We start from the raw sequence: 14,963 nt of genomic DNA, 5'->3' as shown, positions 1-14,963 counted from the left end.
GTTGTATTTCCTGTTTTTATGTCACACTATCTTCACAGCCTTGCAAATACATTCCCTAAGGTTATTAACTCACTGTGCATATGTTCAGGTAATAGCCATGAGTACAAAATTTATTGTTTTGTCTGCATTACTGGCATAATTCTTGGTTACTGTTCTATCATCATGGCTCTTTTAAAACACCTCCTGATGGACCGTGTGGAAATCTGAAGTCATCATAGAAAGCATCAGAGCTGCTAAAACACCAAAATCACAAAAGGATAGTTTCTGTATCAATATGCTATGTTTGTACTCCACCAGTACAGATTGTACTTTGCAATAAAATCAACACATTTATTATGAGATAAAAGCATTGATTGAATTTTTAATCAATGCTTCAATCAACAATCATGACATGCAAGTCAAGTTTATTTGCCTAGCTGTCTTTCAGCAACAGAACCCAGAGTCTGAACTCCATAAGAAGAAGTCCTGTTTTTGGAAAAGGGTCATGGCTGGACTGTAGAAATGAAGGAAATATAAATGGAAGTCATTTCAAAGACCTTGTGACATAGAAAGATGTAAACATGTGTATGTTTGTGTGAAGTATTTTGTCTAGTGTGTGTGTTGCCCTGTCGGAAAGTGACAACCTTTCTGCTCTCACCTGGTTGAGCAGGTGAGTGGATGGATGGATGGATGGATGGATGGATGGATGGATGGATGGATGGATGGATGGATGGATGGATGGATGGATGGATGGATATTGAATGAAAAACCTTTGACCTCTCTGCCATGCAGTGTACAAGCTTGGTTTAAGAGTTTTGTACAAATTTTTGTCTGCAGTCAGATTTTTTTTTTACTAATGAACAGCAACCATTCATCTGCTAGCTAAATGCTGGGGTCTAAAAATAGTGACTTCAAAACATAAACACATTAGGGACTGGGATAAATAAGCTCTAGTTCTGACCGAGGCTGGTCACATAAGTCTCTTTGAAAGCTATTTTCAGACTTTCTGAATCCTGTGATATTTTACACATGCCAAAAAGAAAAAAAAATAGTTTAATCGTGTTAGCTATGCATCATCAAGGTAGACATATTTCTCCTTTTAATAACCGTGTGTGTGTGAAATACTGCTGATCTTTTTTCTATTTTATTTTATGGGGTATAGATTCTTTGTCTAGCTTTTATCTTTGCATATTTGAAGTTTGATAACATTTCCTTACCGTAGAGTATGAATAGAAATAATAATATCATTTCAAATTTGAAGTTGTTGAAGCTGAAAACAGGAAGATTGAAAATTGAAGCATGGTCAGTACAAAATGTACAAAGTGGTGAAATGACCAACACCTGAACAAATCTGAAAAATAGATTGCACAGTTCATCTGTGTGTGTTAGTGTGTCGCTTTGCATGCATACCCGCGGCATCATATCTGCTGCTTTCTGTTCAAAGCCAGTGCAGGTTTAAAAATGTTACAGCTTGCTTTGCTGTCTGTGCGATGTTTTAAAATCTTTGTTGTGTCTTGAAAACATCAGACTTTGTTGCTGCCACCAATTTTAAGCACCAGATGGACAGCGCTTAGGGATTGCTGAAGCATTTACTTTGACAGGTCTGCAGGACTGATGGGACTCTGATGGTTGTTTGCAAGCACACCAAACAATTTAAGAAAAGGCAGCGTACACAAACAAAACATACAAGCGTTCAGACTCAAGCATGTGTGGATAGTTGTACTCCCCCACAAACCTCCTGCAGCATCTGCAGTAATCAATGTATTGAGGGAGCTGAGGAGCCCTGCTGCTGGGTTCTCAAAGAAATTATGAGAAAAGAAAGCCAGCAGGAGGAGAATCGGGTAAGAGACGTCCGTGGTGGAAGCTGAGCAATAAGCTGTAGCTCTCCCTGCCTGTCAGATCATGTCATAACATCACAGTCCTAAGAGATAATTGCTTTTCTCTCTGTATCCCACAATTCTTGTTTCTCTTCCTCTCATTTCCTTCCATCATTCATGGTCCACCTCATATGTTTTGTTTTTTTTTCTTTTGCTTCTAGTCAATTGATGATATCTCAACAATTTACAGACATTCCTGTAGAAATAAATCAGCCTTTCTGTGGCTCTGTGCCATACTTTATATATATTCTCTTGCACATGATAGAACTGTCTGTGGTAATTAGAAGCAAACTTGAGCACTCTTTAAATCTCACTATGCATTTACTTTTAATTACAAGCAGATTTTACTAATCTACATTTATCTAAATCAAATATTCTTTATCTAGCAAAAACTATTCACTGTTTGCTTTCTAAGTATTTTTATTTCATTTCAGAGCATCTCCACAAGTCAGTAATAGAAACTTTTTTCAGATTCTAGTCACCTATCACTCCTTATAAAACCCAGCAAGAGATGGATTCGATTCTTTTATTTATCTTTATTGAGAAAATCTTTAAACCTTAATAGATTTTCTAATTCAAACTTTTACCCTTTTTGAAGGATTTTGAATCTTATTGATTGATCACTGGCTTTTACTATTTATGTTTTCCGAAACAGCCAGCTGTCTCAGATATCAGAACCATTTTTCTTTCTTTAGGTCCACTTGTTTTAATTTGTGGTTTTAGTTATTGACATTCAATAAAATCTCTGTTCCCTTTTAAGAAGCAAAATGTTAAATGATTCATTTAAATGGAAATGTGGAGAAGAGCTCATTTAGATAGATGAATGCCATGAAAAAGGCAACAAAAGAAGCTGCTTAGACCTACAACTGGGATTAAAAAAAAGTATTTCTTGCTTTGGTCTTATGATTGTTTGCTGGCTTAAGATAACTACATGGGAAATAAAACGTAACTCCCTCGATTAATGAAGATCATCAATGAAAGAATATGGTGACTGCCTGCTGAACACTTTCTTTTATGTTCATTGAGGTGGGACAGAAAGACATAGCTGTGTCTGATGTTGAATTTGAAAGGCCACGCTAAAATAGAATTAAATTTTTCAATATGTGTTGAAATGACAATTATGTTTGATTTATGATTATTCTCCTTATACTGTTCATAATATCCATGTGAATCTACAATCATTCAATAAATTAGAATATGCGTTCAGATTAAAAGTACATTTTGAAAGTAATGTTTAATCGGGAATTAATCATGCTTTAGAATTATGCCCATATTTTTGTCTTAAAATGTTTTGTTATACGTCTCATGTAATATTCTGACGTTAAATGTATTTTAAACTGGATTGTCTTGGGCCTTGCAAATCCCATTCTTTCTCTACTGAACTGAGCAGACACTTATCTAGCAACCTTAGATGTGCTTCTGAAGTTACTCAGATCAAAGAGGTTTTATCTGTTAAAAAAAACTAGATAGTGTGAGAAAAATCACCATCGCTGAGCTGCTTGTAAAAATGTTAAACATTTTTGATCTTATTACAAACCACAGAAGCAAAAGGCCACAGCCAAATGTGTTCAGTCAGAATTTTGCTTTTGCCATTACCAGAATAACAGTGTAACTCTGCATGTATCCATATGTACCTGCAATAGAATATTTTAATTATAGTGGAAATTTTACAAGAGACGTTCACCAAACAAGGACTAAAAGAAAATCATTTCGCCTTCATGCGTAAATTGCATTGTCTCTGATTTGAATGTAAACAAAGAGTTACTAAATTTACATGGCTCCTTGTTCTTGGTGGCTTTATACAAAACCTGATTTTGCATCTTTTTTTTCCTGGTTGTTGCTTTAATCAAGGACAAACTCAATGTCTAGTTCTGCTTCAGTTTTAATTATTTTTTTTTACAATTGTCTCACATTGTCTTCAAGCACCTTCTTATACACCTGAAACAGACAGTTTTATTTATGTATGACTTAAAATTGTGGCCTTTGTTGAGCTTGCTATTATTTATTCAGAATATTTCCTTTAATTAAATTTGTTTTGTAAAGTAAAAATGGTAAAAATCACTCCACCTCACCCTCTCTTATCAAGCTAATGAAACAATTAAAGCACTGGTTTTACGACTTTTAACAGGATTGCTTGTTTTCTACATCTTTCTCTCAGGTGAAGATGTCCACATCAGTTTGTTTGGGACTTCGGAAGAACTGAACATCTGTCTTCAACCTGAGCCTGTAAATCTGAAGAAGACTTATATCTCCCTGACCAGTTCTCAGACAGTTTCACTCACCAACTGCAGTGACATTCCTCTTAAGTACCATTGGACAGTGTTGCCAAGTCAGGCAGAAGATGACCTGTCCTTTTTCAGGTTTGGATTAGAAAAAGCTTAAAATGCACACAGTCAAGCTTTCTTACTGCATTCGCTTTCTGTCCGTCAGCAACTTTTTGCTCTTCTCATGAGCCAGTTTTTCCACTTTGGCCCACCTTACTTACACTTTGTATTCCTTTTCCCCTTCTGTCCACTCTCCAGGGAGAACTCTGTGCTTCAGCAGGTGGAGGAGAAAAGGGAGGGAAATATGTGTCGACCTAGTCGGTGCGAGTCTGACCCCAAAGCGATCCATCACCCCCTGCTGCTGTCCCAAAGCCTGCAGGAGAGCAATAGCCAAGCTGCAGAGGACTGCCCTCCTACACTTTCACTCAGCGGCATAACATTGGAGCCGGTGGTGTGTTTGGATTTTCACTTCTTCACTGTACTATCCTTTCATTCTTTCTTTTATTAAACCACTAATTGTTTTCACCTTACACCTTACGATATTGTTACCATAAGCTTTACAGTTGACACAGTGGAGTTAGAATAGTACCATTCTCCATACAGCTGCCAAACCAATTTGTCATGACATTCACCAGTGTCCAGCTCTGTTGAATGTCATGTTTAGCATTATTGCACATGGGGATGTTAGACCTGGATAAATCAGCTCAGTCATGGAAACCCATTCCCATGAAGCTCTTCACACTGTCCCTGAGCTAATCTGAAGGCCTTGTGAAGTTTGTAGTTATTGTTTGGCCAACCCTGTATATTTTGTGCATGAGCATCAGGCAACGTCAGATTGTGATTTTATTTGACCTACAGCTTCATAGCATAGTTGCTGTGCATGTGTGTGTGTTGTGGGGGGGTTAGGGTTAAGGAGTGTGTGTGTTTATGTATTTCAAGCATGTCTGAGAAACAGTGGACAGAATGCCAGGGAAAGATTGGTGAAGAAAGAGTGAACTATGTAATTTAGTCAATACACAAATTTTGATAAGATATTTGGGGATAGTAGTAGGGAACACAAACACTTTTTTTAAACTCCTAACATACACACACACACACGTGCAAACACAGTTCTTGGTGTGTCAAGTTCACGACCAGTATTAGGTATCGCTATTTTCTGTTTTACATCTGCATCATGATTTCACTAAATTAATGATCATTTTTGCTTCAGAGGGGAGAGCTCTGGCCTAACACTACAGCAAACTTTCTCATCGTCTTCAAGCCAGAGGAGGCAAAAGTTTACCAACACACCGTTTATTGTAATGTCACAGGTTAGTAGATACGACTTAAGCTTTTTGCTAGTTTTGGAATAGAATAATGAAATTGCACTATACCTACTTACATGTAGTGTTTTAAATGTTCATATTTCTGTATTTTTTTATGCTAGCAGTATGTATGTATATTAGTAGAATGTATGTCAAAGGATTTAGGTAACAAACACGTGGCAGAAGTTTTGATCAGAAATTATTCTGAAATTTGTCTAGAAAGTTGAATGTAGGGATGATGTCACATCTCACTATGATATCTGCAGACAGAAAACAGTGAGATTTGCTAGTTTGTTTTTGTTTAAGCAATATGAAATGTAGAAATAGTTGGCATAAATTCAAATTGAATATTTAGAAACATGGTGAAAGGATCAAGAACTCTGGAAATTAAATTTTTTGTAAAACGTATTTTGAGTACTTGGTCATAAATGTTGATAGAATCTCTTAAAAAGTTAATTCTACTCTGTAAATTTAAATATATGGAATTTGTAAATACAATTTCTTTCATGATGAAAGCTATCATAAACAAGTAATAAATCTTTTGGTTTGGTAGTTCTTCACCACCTTGAAGCTGGCTGTTTTTACAAGTGAATTGAATTGTCACTGTCACTGTTTAGGCAAGCAATCATCATTACCCCTTCGGATCAAAGGTGAAGGGCTCGGACCAAAACTCGAGCTCAACTATAACCTGATGGACATAAGAAATGTGTTTATAGGTGACAAAGATCATTATGAGGTAAGAACTAGAAGAGCAACTTGGAACCATCAAAGTTGCTGCTAAAGTGGACATGTCATGCTTTTACAATTCCAATGAAGTTTGGATGTTGTGTTCAAGCTATATTCAATTTATTTCACTACAAGGACAAGATATTTAAGACTCACGTGTATTATCTTTGTTTTGATGCCTGCAACACATTCCAAATTTTTTTTACTGATTTGCAAATCATCACATTCTCTGTTTATTTATGTTTTACACAATGTCCCAATTTTTTGGGATTTTTTTTTGCAAATTCTCCCTTTTCACATTTCAGTCATACATTTGGTCCTTGAAGGGCTTCACAAAAACAAAGACGACTTTCCCCACTGATGTTGGTACATTTTTCGGAAAAATTAAATTTAGCCAGGCACTTTGAAGATTTTCTGATGCTGGTTGATGGCATAATTAATTTTGACGTATCTACTTGTAGCTGCAGTATCCTTGAATTTGGACTACAAAAGGGTTTTGAGAAGTAAAAATGGTGGATTTGCAAAATTGGTTAGCCTGAAGTCCATGATCTTGTGTAGTAGTTGAGTTAAAGATCTGAAAAGGGTGTTGGACATTTGTATTCTGCCCCCTTTACTCTGATACCTCTCACTGAAAAACCAGTGCAACCAGTTGCTTTCAAAAGTCATCTATGATCAAAGTCTAGATGTGTTGTTTAATCTTTGTATAGAGCTGCTCTGTGTAGAGAACAAACGGCATTGTGAAGACACAGCGGAACTGTCAGGGATAAAGTAGTGAACAAATTTAATGAATGTTGTGTTATAAAACAATATCTCAAGCTTTGGCCATTTTCCAGAGCCCTGTTCAAGCCTGGTGGCCCAGTGAGGTCATAATACAGGGGCAAAGCCTGGGTTCACCTTTAACCAGGACAATTCTGAACATACAGCCGGAGTTTAACAACCAGCGCATGTATGCATCAGAATGTCCCAGACCTAAATAAAATAGAAAATGTGTGGTAAGACTGGGGATTTGCATTTTACAAAGAGGAATTGGTAGAAGAATGTGCAGGTTTAATTACACTGAAGGTGGCTCTACAAAGTATTCTCATTTCACTCAGAATCTGTTTTGAAAATTAAGTCGATGTTGTCAGTCCAAGTTCAGTGAGTTGGAACTTTTTTCCACTCTATTGAACTCATCCATATGAGTTTGTAGCCTTGCATTACGGAGCGTCCATCAGAAGTTTTATGTAAAACAGAATTTTACTCAGCAATGGGACTCGTGACAAAATTGTTTTTTTGTTGTTTTTTAGCTGCAGATGACAAACAAGGGACTGATTGATGCCCCTTTCAAGTTTTCTCGCCCTAAGACCACGTTTGGCCTGTGTTTTTCCATCCGGCCCAAGGAAGGTGTCATTCCCCCTGGGATCTGCCAGGCTGTAGAAATCAGTTTTCACAGTCGGACCTTGGGCAGCTTTTCTGAGGATTTGCTGTTAATTGTCACAGGACAGCCGCAAACTCAAATCCTAACTTTCAGGTGAAGATGGCATGTAAACATACTGTCCAAGTTAATTACAGAGACAGTCAGTATTTAAGGTTGTTAAAGTGTTTATATTAATCCAATTTGTTGTTAATCTTAATTGCATAATCAGTACTTGTGTAATTTGGAAAATGTTTTCAAATAGTTACATGTTTTTCTGCCTTTCTTTACTTCAGGGGTTGTGTAATTGGCCCCACTTTCCACTTTGATGTGTATGAACTAAATTTCGGCGACGTAGCTTTTGGTAAGTCGCCTTGAAGATCAGAACATCAATCGACCTAGATTCATCCACTCTACTAATGTTCTCTTCCATATTTTATAAAATATTTCTTTCTATAGGTTTTCCAGCAACGCAGACATGTACCCTTTTCAACACATCATTTGTTCCAATGACTTTTGCTTTACATGTCATGGGGGACGGGTTAGGACCTCGTAGCATTACCAGTACCCAACAGGTGTCTGATTTGTCCCCAAAGAGTTGGCAAGGATATCCAACTTGGGACCGTTTTCTTCGACCAGTGGAGTTTACTGTCAGTCCAACAACTGGCACTGTGGATGCCATGTCTGATGTCAGCATCAAGGTACCGTCGCAATGACACTGCAACAGTTTGACATTTGGCTGGTCTAATTTCTAACTTAGTGGGCACCAAATTAAATTGATAATCCCTTTTAATCTTCCTTTTAATTTTCTTAAAAGTAAATGTCACATGTAGATTGTGTACTGTTCCAAAGATGTGTCTTGTGTAAAACCCATGTTTTATTGTGTTACGTAAACATAGTGCAATTGTAATAGTTTCTAGTATTTCAAAAACCTTACTGCAATTATTTTAAACTAATGAATTTAAACTTAATTCATGTAACTTAAATTATCGAGGGTAAAACGTTACGTTTCCCAGTTTTTGTAGATTCTTTTTCAGGAAGCGGAACTAATTTGAACACATTTTGAAATAATGATTTTAGTCTGTGTTGATGTAAAATAAATGAAAATTAACATTCCTATAAACACTTTCTTTTTTTCTTGCTTGTTTCAAATGTGTGATTAGGTTACCCTGTGCTCGAACACAGTGAAGAAATATGAACTGGCGCTAGCAATAGATGTTGAAGGTGTCGGAGAGGAAATCACGATTCTGCCTCTCAATGCCAGGTTCGACACACTCACTGCTGACACCAGAAACATGCTCAGAAAATTCTTAAATAAATACACTTTTCTCTTTTTCTATTACTCTGTTGCATTTAACTTTATCACAAGCTATTTAATGCTCACTCAGTGCTTTAGATCTTTTTGTATCCATTCCCTGACTTGTACTTTAAATCAAAGCTAGGATCCAAGGGGGAGAGTAGTTTTTATAGGCATCATATTTTGACAGCAAAAACAGTTTAATTTGGCTAAGATAAGGTGATGTTGCTGTTTTTTGTTGACTAATAAACAACAGAGATCTGATTTCAGACCATTTTCAGAGAGAATGTTGTCAATCATTTTAAAATGTTGGTTTTAGTAATTGGAAGAACAAATATTTCCTGATCACAGATGAATCCCAAGTCTTTTCCTCTGTTTTCTTCATTTTTATTCTTCATCTTTTCTGTTTTTACAGGTGTGTTGTGCCTGAGATTGAGTTTGAACCTGCCATTTTGGACTTCCAAAGATGTTACCTGGGTCTTCCCTATGAAATGAATTTGCGGCTGATCAACTCCAGCAATCTTCCTGCTTGTTATGGTGTGCTAGATCAGGTGAAGTTAAACCAAGTGACTGGTGTTAGAACCAGGCTTCATTGTTAAGCATAGTGCAACAAAATGACCTAAGTGTGCAGAATATTGCATTTAGTAAGATGGTTGACATGCCATGTTTTTTTCAGCTGTCTTTAACTGATTACTATTATTACATAAATAATACGGAGACATCTATATGGCTGGGGTTAAATAAAAAGAAAGATTGCTCTGTTGAACCTCACTGTTTCTGGTGCCACAGCTTGAGTGGCATCTCATCAAAGCCCACTATTTAGATATTACACAAATTCTAAATTAGTTCATAACTTAAATTTCAAATACCCAAATAAATTCTAATAAAATATTTTCACTTACACAGTGCTTCGTCTCAAAGGTCTGTTAGGAATGAGACATGGACGCTGTTCTGTTAGCTTCTCAGCGTTTAGACACCATTAGACTTTGGTGCCAGTCATTGAATAATTTTCTTTCTCTTTCTTACATTAAAGCTGCAGTATGTAACTTTTATAGAAAATACTTTTCTTTTTTTACATATTTGTTGAAGTTGTCGCCGTGTTCCAACAAATTCTGACTCTGTGTCCCTTTATTAAAAAAAGTAACACCTTTCCATTCTGCATTTTTAGGAGATGGAGGGGAGTACACCAGTACTTTTTGGCAGCTCTATGCCCAGAGGAATTCTTTTGGCTGGTAGCTCAAAGGAGATTCCTGTGTCCATCGTGGCTCACGCTTTAGGAAGGATCCAGAACTCTCTACATATTGCTGTGTTTGGCAGCCTTCAGCAGCCTCTGGTCAGTGAGTTTCAATGGAAATGTCAGGGTTGCTGCAGGTTCAGTACTTTGTGGCAAATAAATTAATTCTCAAAATTTCCTGTTCTGTTCCAGGAGGTCCTTCTGTCATGTATTGGACAGGGACCCATTGTTTATGTTCCCATCTCACAGCTGAAGTTTGGCAGCATTCCTGTCCTGACGGATGCTACTCGAACACTGCAACTTCTCAATCAGTCTCCCATTCCTGCTCACTTCAGCGTCAGTTTGGTACAGCCATCTACAAATTAACCTTTCACAGCATACATTGGTGGAGTAAGAAAATAAAGGGGGCGAGCAAAACTTGTATGACTTAAGCATGATAAGGTATCAATACAACTTGGTTTGTTAAAGTTAGATAATAGGACATTAGTCTTTAAGTGCAGGTCCAATCTTTTTCTTCTTTTTGCTACATCTGCCATCCACAAATCTTAGTCCCAGATTGGAACAATTTATGTGAAAAGTCAGACGGAGACATTTTGTGAATCCAGAATAGCTGAAATTACTAGCCAAGTATAAATTCACAGTGATCTAATGAGAAATGTCATCTGTAAGGTCATCCGTCATCATCTACAGAAAGCCAATTTTCTGTAAACAATTGCAGAAAATCTGAGCAAAACCAGTAAAATACAAACTTAAGGAAGCTTAATGGCTACAAAACACTATACCCAAGGAAAATAGCTGGCACATTTAAAAAATGATTGAATGTCAGTAGACCTTGAGAGTTCACCTTGCAACATCAGTGCAAGGTGAACTTTTTGGTCAAAAAACAGGTGTTTGTTGAAATCTTCTCCATCAGCAGTGTTAGAGTTGGAAGTGTTGAAACTTCACTCGCTGAAACTGTATTTTATTTTTCTTACCTGTACATTGTGGCAGGTCAAATGTGGCTGCAGCAGCTGAGAGTCCAAAACTTCCTTTTATTTCTCTTCCAAACTTTTCCTTCCTAAATCTTTTTTTTAAAGGTTCAGTTAATTCAAATGCAGAAATTATGTGGGTTATCTACTTTTTGAGTTTCAAAGATAGTACTTTTGATAAAGTTAGAGCTTGTACCAGCTGATGATAGTCTGTTTTCATTTTTATACAGTTTGATCCCATAAAATATACAGTTAGATGTCTCTGAATATAAGTCAAGGAAATTTACCCTATAGATTCATTTTTGATTGATTTGAGACTGATAAAAATTTTACTAAGAAGACATTTTGACACATAGATATTAATTAGTAATACGAGGCTTTATCATTTCTTATGCCAAATGTTGACAGTGAACTTCACTTGACCATGTTCAGATTGTGTTTCTGTTTTTTTTTTTTTTTGTTTTTTTTTTCAGATTCATGAACAGTCCTACTGGCGTGTTGACCCTAGTGAAGGAGTAGTGCCACCTGAGAGCCAGCTGGAGCTAAAGATAGTAGCAAATTTGAAGGACACACTTCACTTTACGGACAAGATGGAAATATCCATACGGGACAACAGAATACACATTGTCTCACTGTCAGCCACAGGCACTGGGACAACTATTGTCAGCAACAAACCTTTTGGCCCTAATCTTGACCTGGGCACACACTTCTGGTAGGAACATAGTTAAACTAATTTTGATTTAAAAATGTGCAACTTTATAACTATGAACTGAAGTTTGTCCTTTTTTACAGTTGGTGCTTTTTGTGTTTTTTTTTTTTTTTTAAGCTTTGTTCCATACGAGTACAAATTCAAGCTGACCAACCGTGGTCTACGGCATCACCGGATGTTCTGGAAGATTGGTGGCGTCCTTGCTTCTCCAAAGCGACAAATAAACTTCTCTGGCAGAACAGCGTTACCTCCAATCAGCTCTTCTAGGCAGAGTGATTATGTGAAACGTAAACCTACGCCATCCACCAACAGAGAAAAACATGTGTTCAGCCTCAGTCACACTTGTGTGGACCTTTCTCCGGGCTGTTCTGTTGACATGGTACTCAGAGCGTCCGCAGACTCCCCCAAGGTGTGTTTGTAGAATTTAAAGTCAATAAATAAAACCACTGGATTCTGTATACAGTGCTCATACACTGACAACAGTGCCTTGCATTAGATAACGCTGTACTTTTAAATCTTCTGTCACATTGCAATGAAACCTCAATGTATTTCATTTGGATTTTATGTGTTGGAACACAAATTCACATAACTGGTGGGTTTTTTAATTTCCATGCCGAAAACAGCAGTAAAGTAGGGACCATTTCTATTTAAGCTCCTTAGCCAATACTTTGTAGACCCAGCTATTGCTGAAATTACAGTGAAACATTTTAGGGCTGCTATTCAGGTAGTAAAATAATCTCCACCTTACTCTTAAGCCTTTGCAGCCTACAACCGGATTGCTTCTGATTTTTCCTTGTATTTAGATCTGTCCATCTTCCCTTTAAGCCTGACATGTCTACATGTCTTTGCTGAAGATAAGCATCCCTGCAGCATGATGCTGCCAGTACCATGTTTCACAGTGAGGACAGTGTGTTCAAGGATATGTGGTGTTACTGTAGCCCCATGACTCCCACAGTATTTGGTGTGTGGAGTCCCAAATATTGGCCAACAAGTTGATTCATGATTTCAACTGAGCTAAGGACCATTTTCCATATATTTTCTGGTTGTAATATGACAAAATGTAAAAAAAAAAAAATGAAAATGGTGCCTTAAAAGGCACTGTACATGTTTAAACTATGTTTTTCATTATTTTTCCAGATTTTTCATGAGCGTCTGGTGTGCGACAGCATCATTGGTGGCCGCGGCAATCAGCAAACCATCATGTCTGTGGAAGCAATGTGTCGTTTTGTTGCTCCATCGCTTAATATTTCCTCAGAGCAACTGAACTTTTGCGTAAAGAAGGTTAGTTTTAATCACCGACAACCTACTATTCTGGTTTTAAGAGTGTTGGTAGTGAAATCAAACCTGATTTAAAAGAAAAAAAAATGTCTAATCAAAGTTAAAACTTGATTTAACAAAAGGTGAGCGCTTTTTCATGTAGAGAATGTTGGTTTGAGTAGCTTTTTCTAAGTAAAGTCATTGTTTGATCACTGCATTTTTTATTTGCTTGGATTATCTTTGTGTTATCAAAAAGTATTTTTGATGAAAGTGTGGAAGTGTAAAAAAAAACAAAAAACTAAATCAGAAGTAATCTGAGTCTTTTACAACTCTATAAATGTCTTTTTTAAAGGTTAAGGGGAAGTCTCTGTTGCCTGTATATGAGAAGCTGGTCTTGCAAAATGCGTCGTCTTTGCCTCTGTCCATGGAGCTCATTCTTCCGAAGCACTTCTTTCTGTGTGAGACTCCAGGAGAGCAAAGCTCAACTTCAACCAAGGTTTGTTTCGGCTACTTCCATTCCTCATTTAGGAAAGAGGAGCTCCGCTGATTTGGTGTCACTATCTTTTGAAATTTTACCAGTTTTCTCATATTTGCTCACTCAATTCACATCCTGTTGAAAAGGGGAGTCTTTTGTTTCCTAATTAGCTTCAGATTTATTTCTCAGCAGTAAATATTTTTAAATAGATTTATTTAAAATGTATTTAGCTGTGTGTTTGATCTGTGGTAGTAGACATGGATGTATGTGTTTACTCACTGAAACTGATAACGAATACAATTCATTCAGAATTTTCCAATTTCATTAAATGTATCAAAATTGATGATTAAAGTTTCTTAACAGATGTTGGTTGTTTGGAAGAAAATAAAGGTTTTAAAGCTGTAAACAAAGGTTCCTAATATTAATCTGATTCAGTTATTTTTTTGATACAGCCCTTTATCAACCTTTGACCTACTGGCGATGAAGCATGATAAGTGATGTTATTTTTTTAAAGTGCTGTAATTCAAACACCGATAAGGTCATCTCACTTGCTTGCATCTGCAGCAACCTTGTGTGGTTTTCTTTTTTTTTTTTTTTTTTTTGTTAAATCTGTCAGTGATGGGTGCTGGTTTTTTTTGCATTTTTTTCCATTTTGTTCTTTTGCAGTTTTAGTCTTTATACTTAACTTTTCAGGTATATATATAAAAAAAAAAAGCTAAGTGTCATGGGGTATGCTGTATAGACTTTCTGTTAATTCATACCCAAAAATGACCTACCTTGACAAATTATGATTTAAAGTAATTGTAATCTGCCAGTAGTCTAACTTACTCAGAGAAAAACAATTATGAGACAAATTAATGAGTGCAGTATATAGACAGGAAGTTATGTTATTTTAAGTTGGTCAGCGGTCATAATCCGTAAAAATTAAGCTTCACCAAGTTTGGAACCACAGTCAACGGTGTAGCATGTAGTCTCAGGAAAATCCAAAAGATTAAATGTAACTTTTCCTTAAGTACTGAGAATTTTATTTTTCTACTGTGCTATGATTCATCAAAAATAACCAGGAGTAAAGATAAAATTGTATGACACTCATGTATAAGTATGTTGGTAGTGCTTGGTGGTTTTTAGTTGTGAGGAACAACTGAAAAACGTAATACTTTTCAGTTGGTTTTCTACAAAACCTGTCAGCCATAAAACTTACTGGATGTTGTATTTTATACCTTTGTTTTTTTGTATTAAAATAAATGGTCTCTTTTTTTCCCAGGTTTTGGTTTTAGAGGACAAGGGTCAATCTGAGTTCTGGGTTTGCTTTGATCCATCTTTCTGTACGGACTTAATGCACCGTGTTGTGGATGAGGTAAGTCTGATGTTGATAATGCTTTGAAGTAAAACAATTTTAAGTATGAGAATGTGTTTTTTTTTTTTTTACTTTTTTTTTTTTTTTACTTTTTTGTCACATTTAAATATTTATATACTGAAA

At 36.4% G+C, this 14,963-nt stretch overlaps 1 protein-coding gene and 1 long non-coding RNA gene across 2 annotated transcripts in view; one reads left to right on the top strand and one right to left on the bottom strand.

Moving 5' to 3' along the window:
• Positions 1-14,963, bottom strand: part of LOC148158002 (uncharacterized) — a 277,765-nt gene that overhangs the window by 208,792 nt on the left and 54,010 nt on the right. The gene's annotated exons all lie outside the window — the stretch shown is intronic.
• LOC106926058 (axonemal central pair apparatus protein HYDIN-like) overlaps positions 1-14,963 on the top strand; it is a 66,815-nt gene that overhangs the window by 9,115 nt on the left and 42,737 nt on the right. Inside the window, exons 8-23 of the mRNA XM_088008277.1 lie at positions 4,015-4,216; positions 4,379-4,571; positions 5,331-5,430; positions 6,042-6,160; positions 7,437-7,660; positions 7,840-7,907; positions 8,003-8,244; positions 8,707-8,807; positions 9,256-9,391; positions 10,009-10,173; positions 10,267-10,419; positions 11,516-11,754; positions 11,869-12,160; positions 12,889-13,032; positions 13,361-13,504; positions 14,748-14,840. Of these exons, the coding sequence (XP_087864403.1) occupies positions 4,015-4,216; positions 4,379-4,571; positions 5,331-5,430; positions 6,042-6,160; positions 7,437-7,660; positions 7,840-7,907; positions 8,003-8,244; positions 8,707-8,807; positions 9,256-9,391; positions 10,009-10,173; positions 10,267-10,419; positions 11,516-11,754; positions 11,869-12,160; positions 12,889-13,032; positions 13,361-13,504; positions 14,748-14,840 (2,615 nt within the window). The remainder of the gene's footprint in view (positions 1-4,014; positions 4,217-4,378; positions 4,572-5,330; positions 5,431-6,041; positions 6,161-7,436; positions 7,661-7,839; positions 7,908-8,002; positions 8,245-8,706; positions 8,808-9,255; positions 9,392-10,008; positions 10,174-10,266; positions 10,420-11,515; positions 11,755-11,868; positions 12,161-12,888; positions 13,033-13,360; positions 13,505-14,747; positions 14,841-14,963) is intronic.

The sequence above is a fragment of the Poecilia mexicana genome, unplaced genomic scaffold, assembly GCF_051168715.1.
Source record: "Poecilia mexicana isolate PSO_F unplaced genomic scaffold, ASM5116871v1 scaffold_8, whole genome shotgun sequence".
Taxonomy (NCBI): Eukaryota; Metazoa; Chordata; class Actinopteri; order Cyprinodontiformes; family Poeciliidae; genus Poecilia; species Poecilia mexicana.
This window is presented reverse-complemented; position numbering and strand designations above follow the sequence as displayed.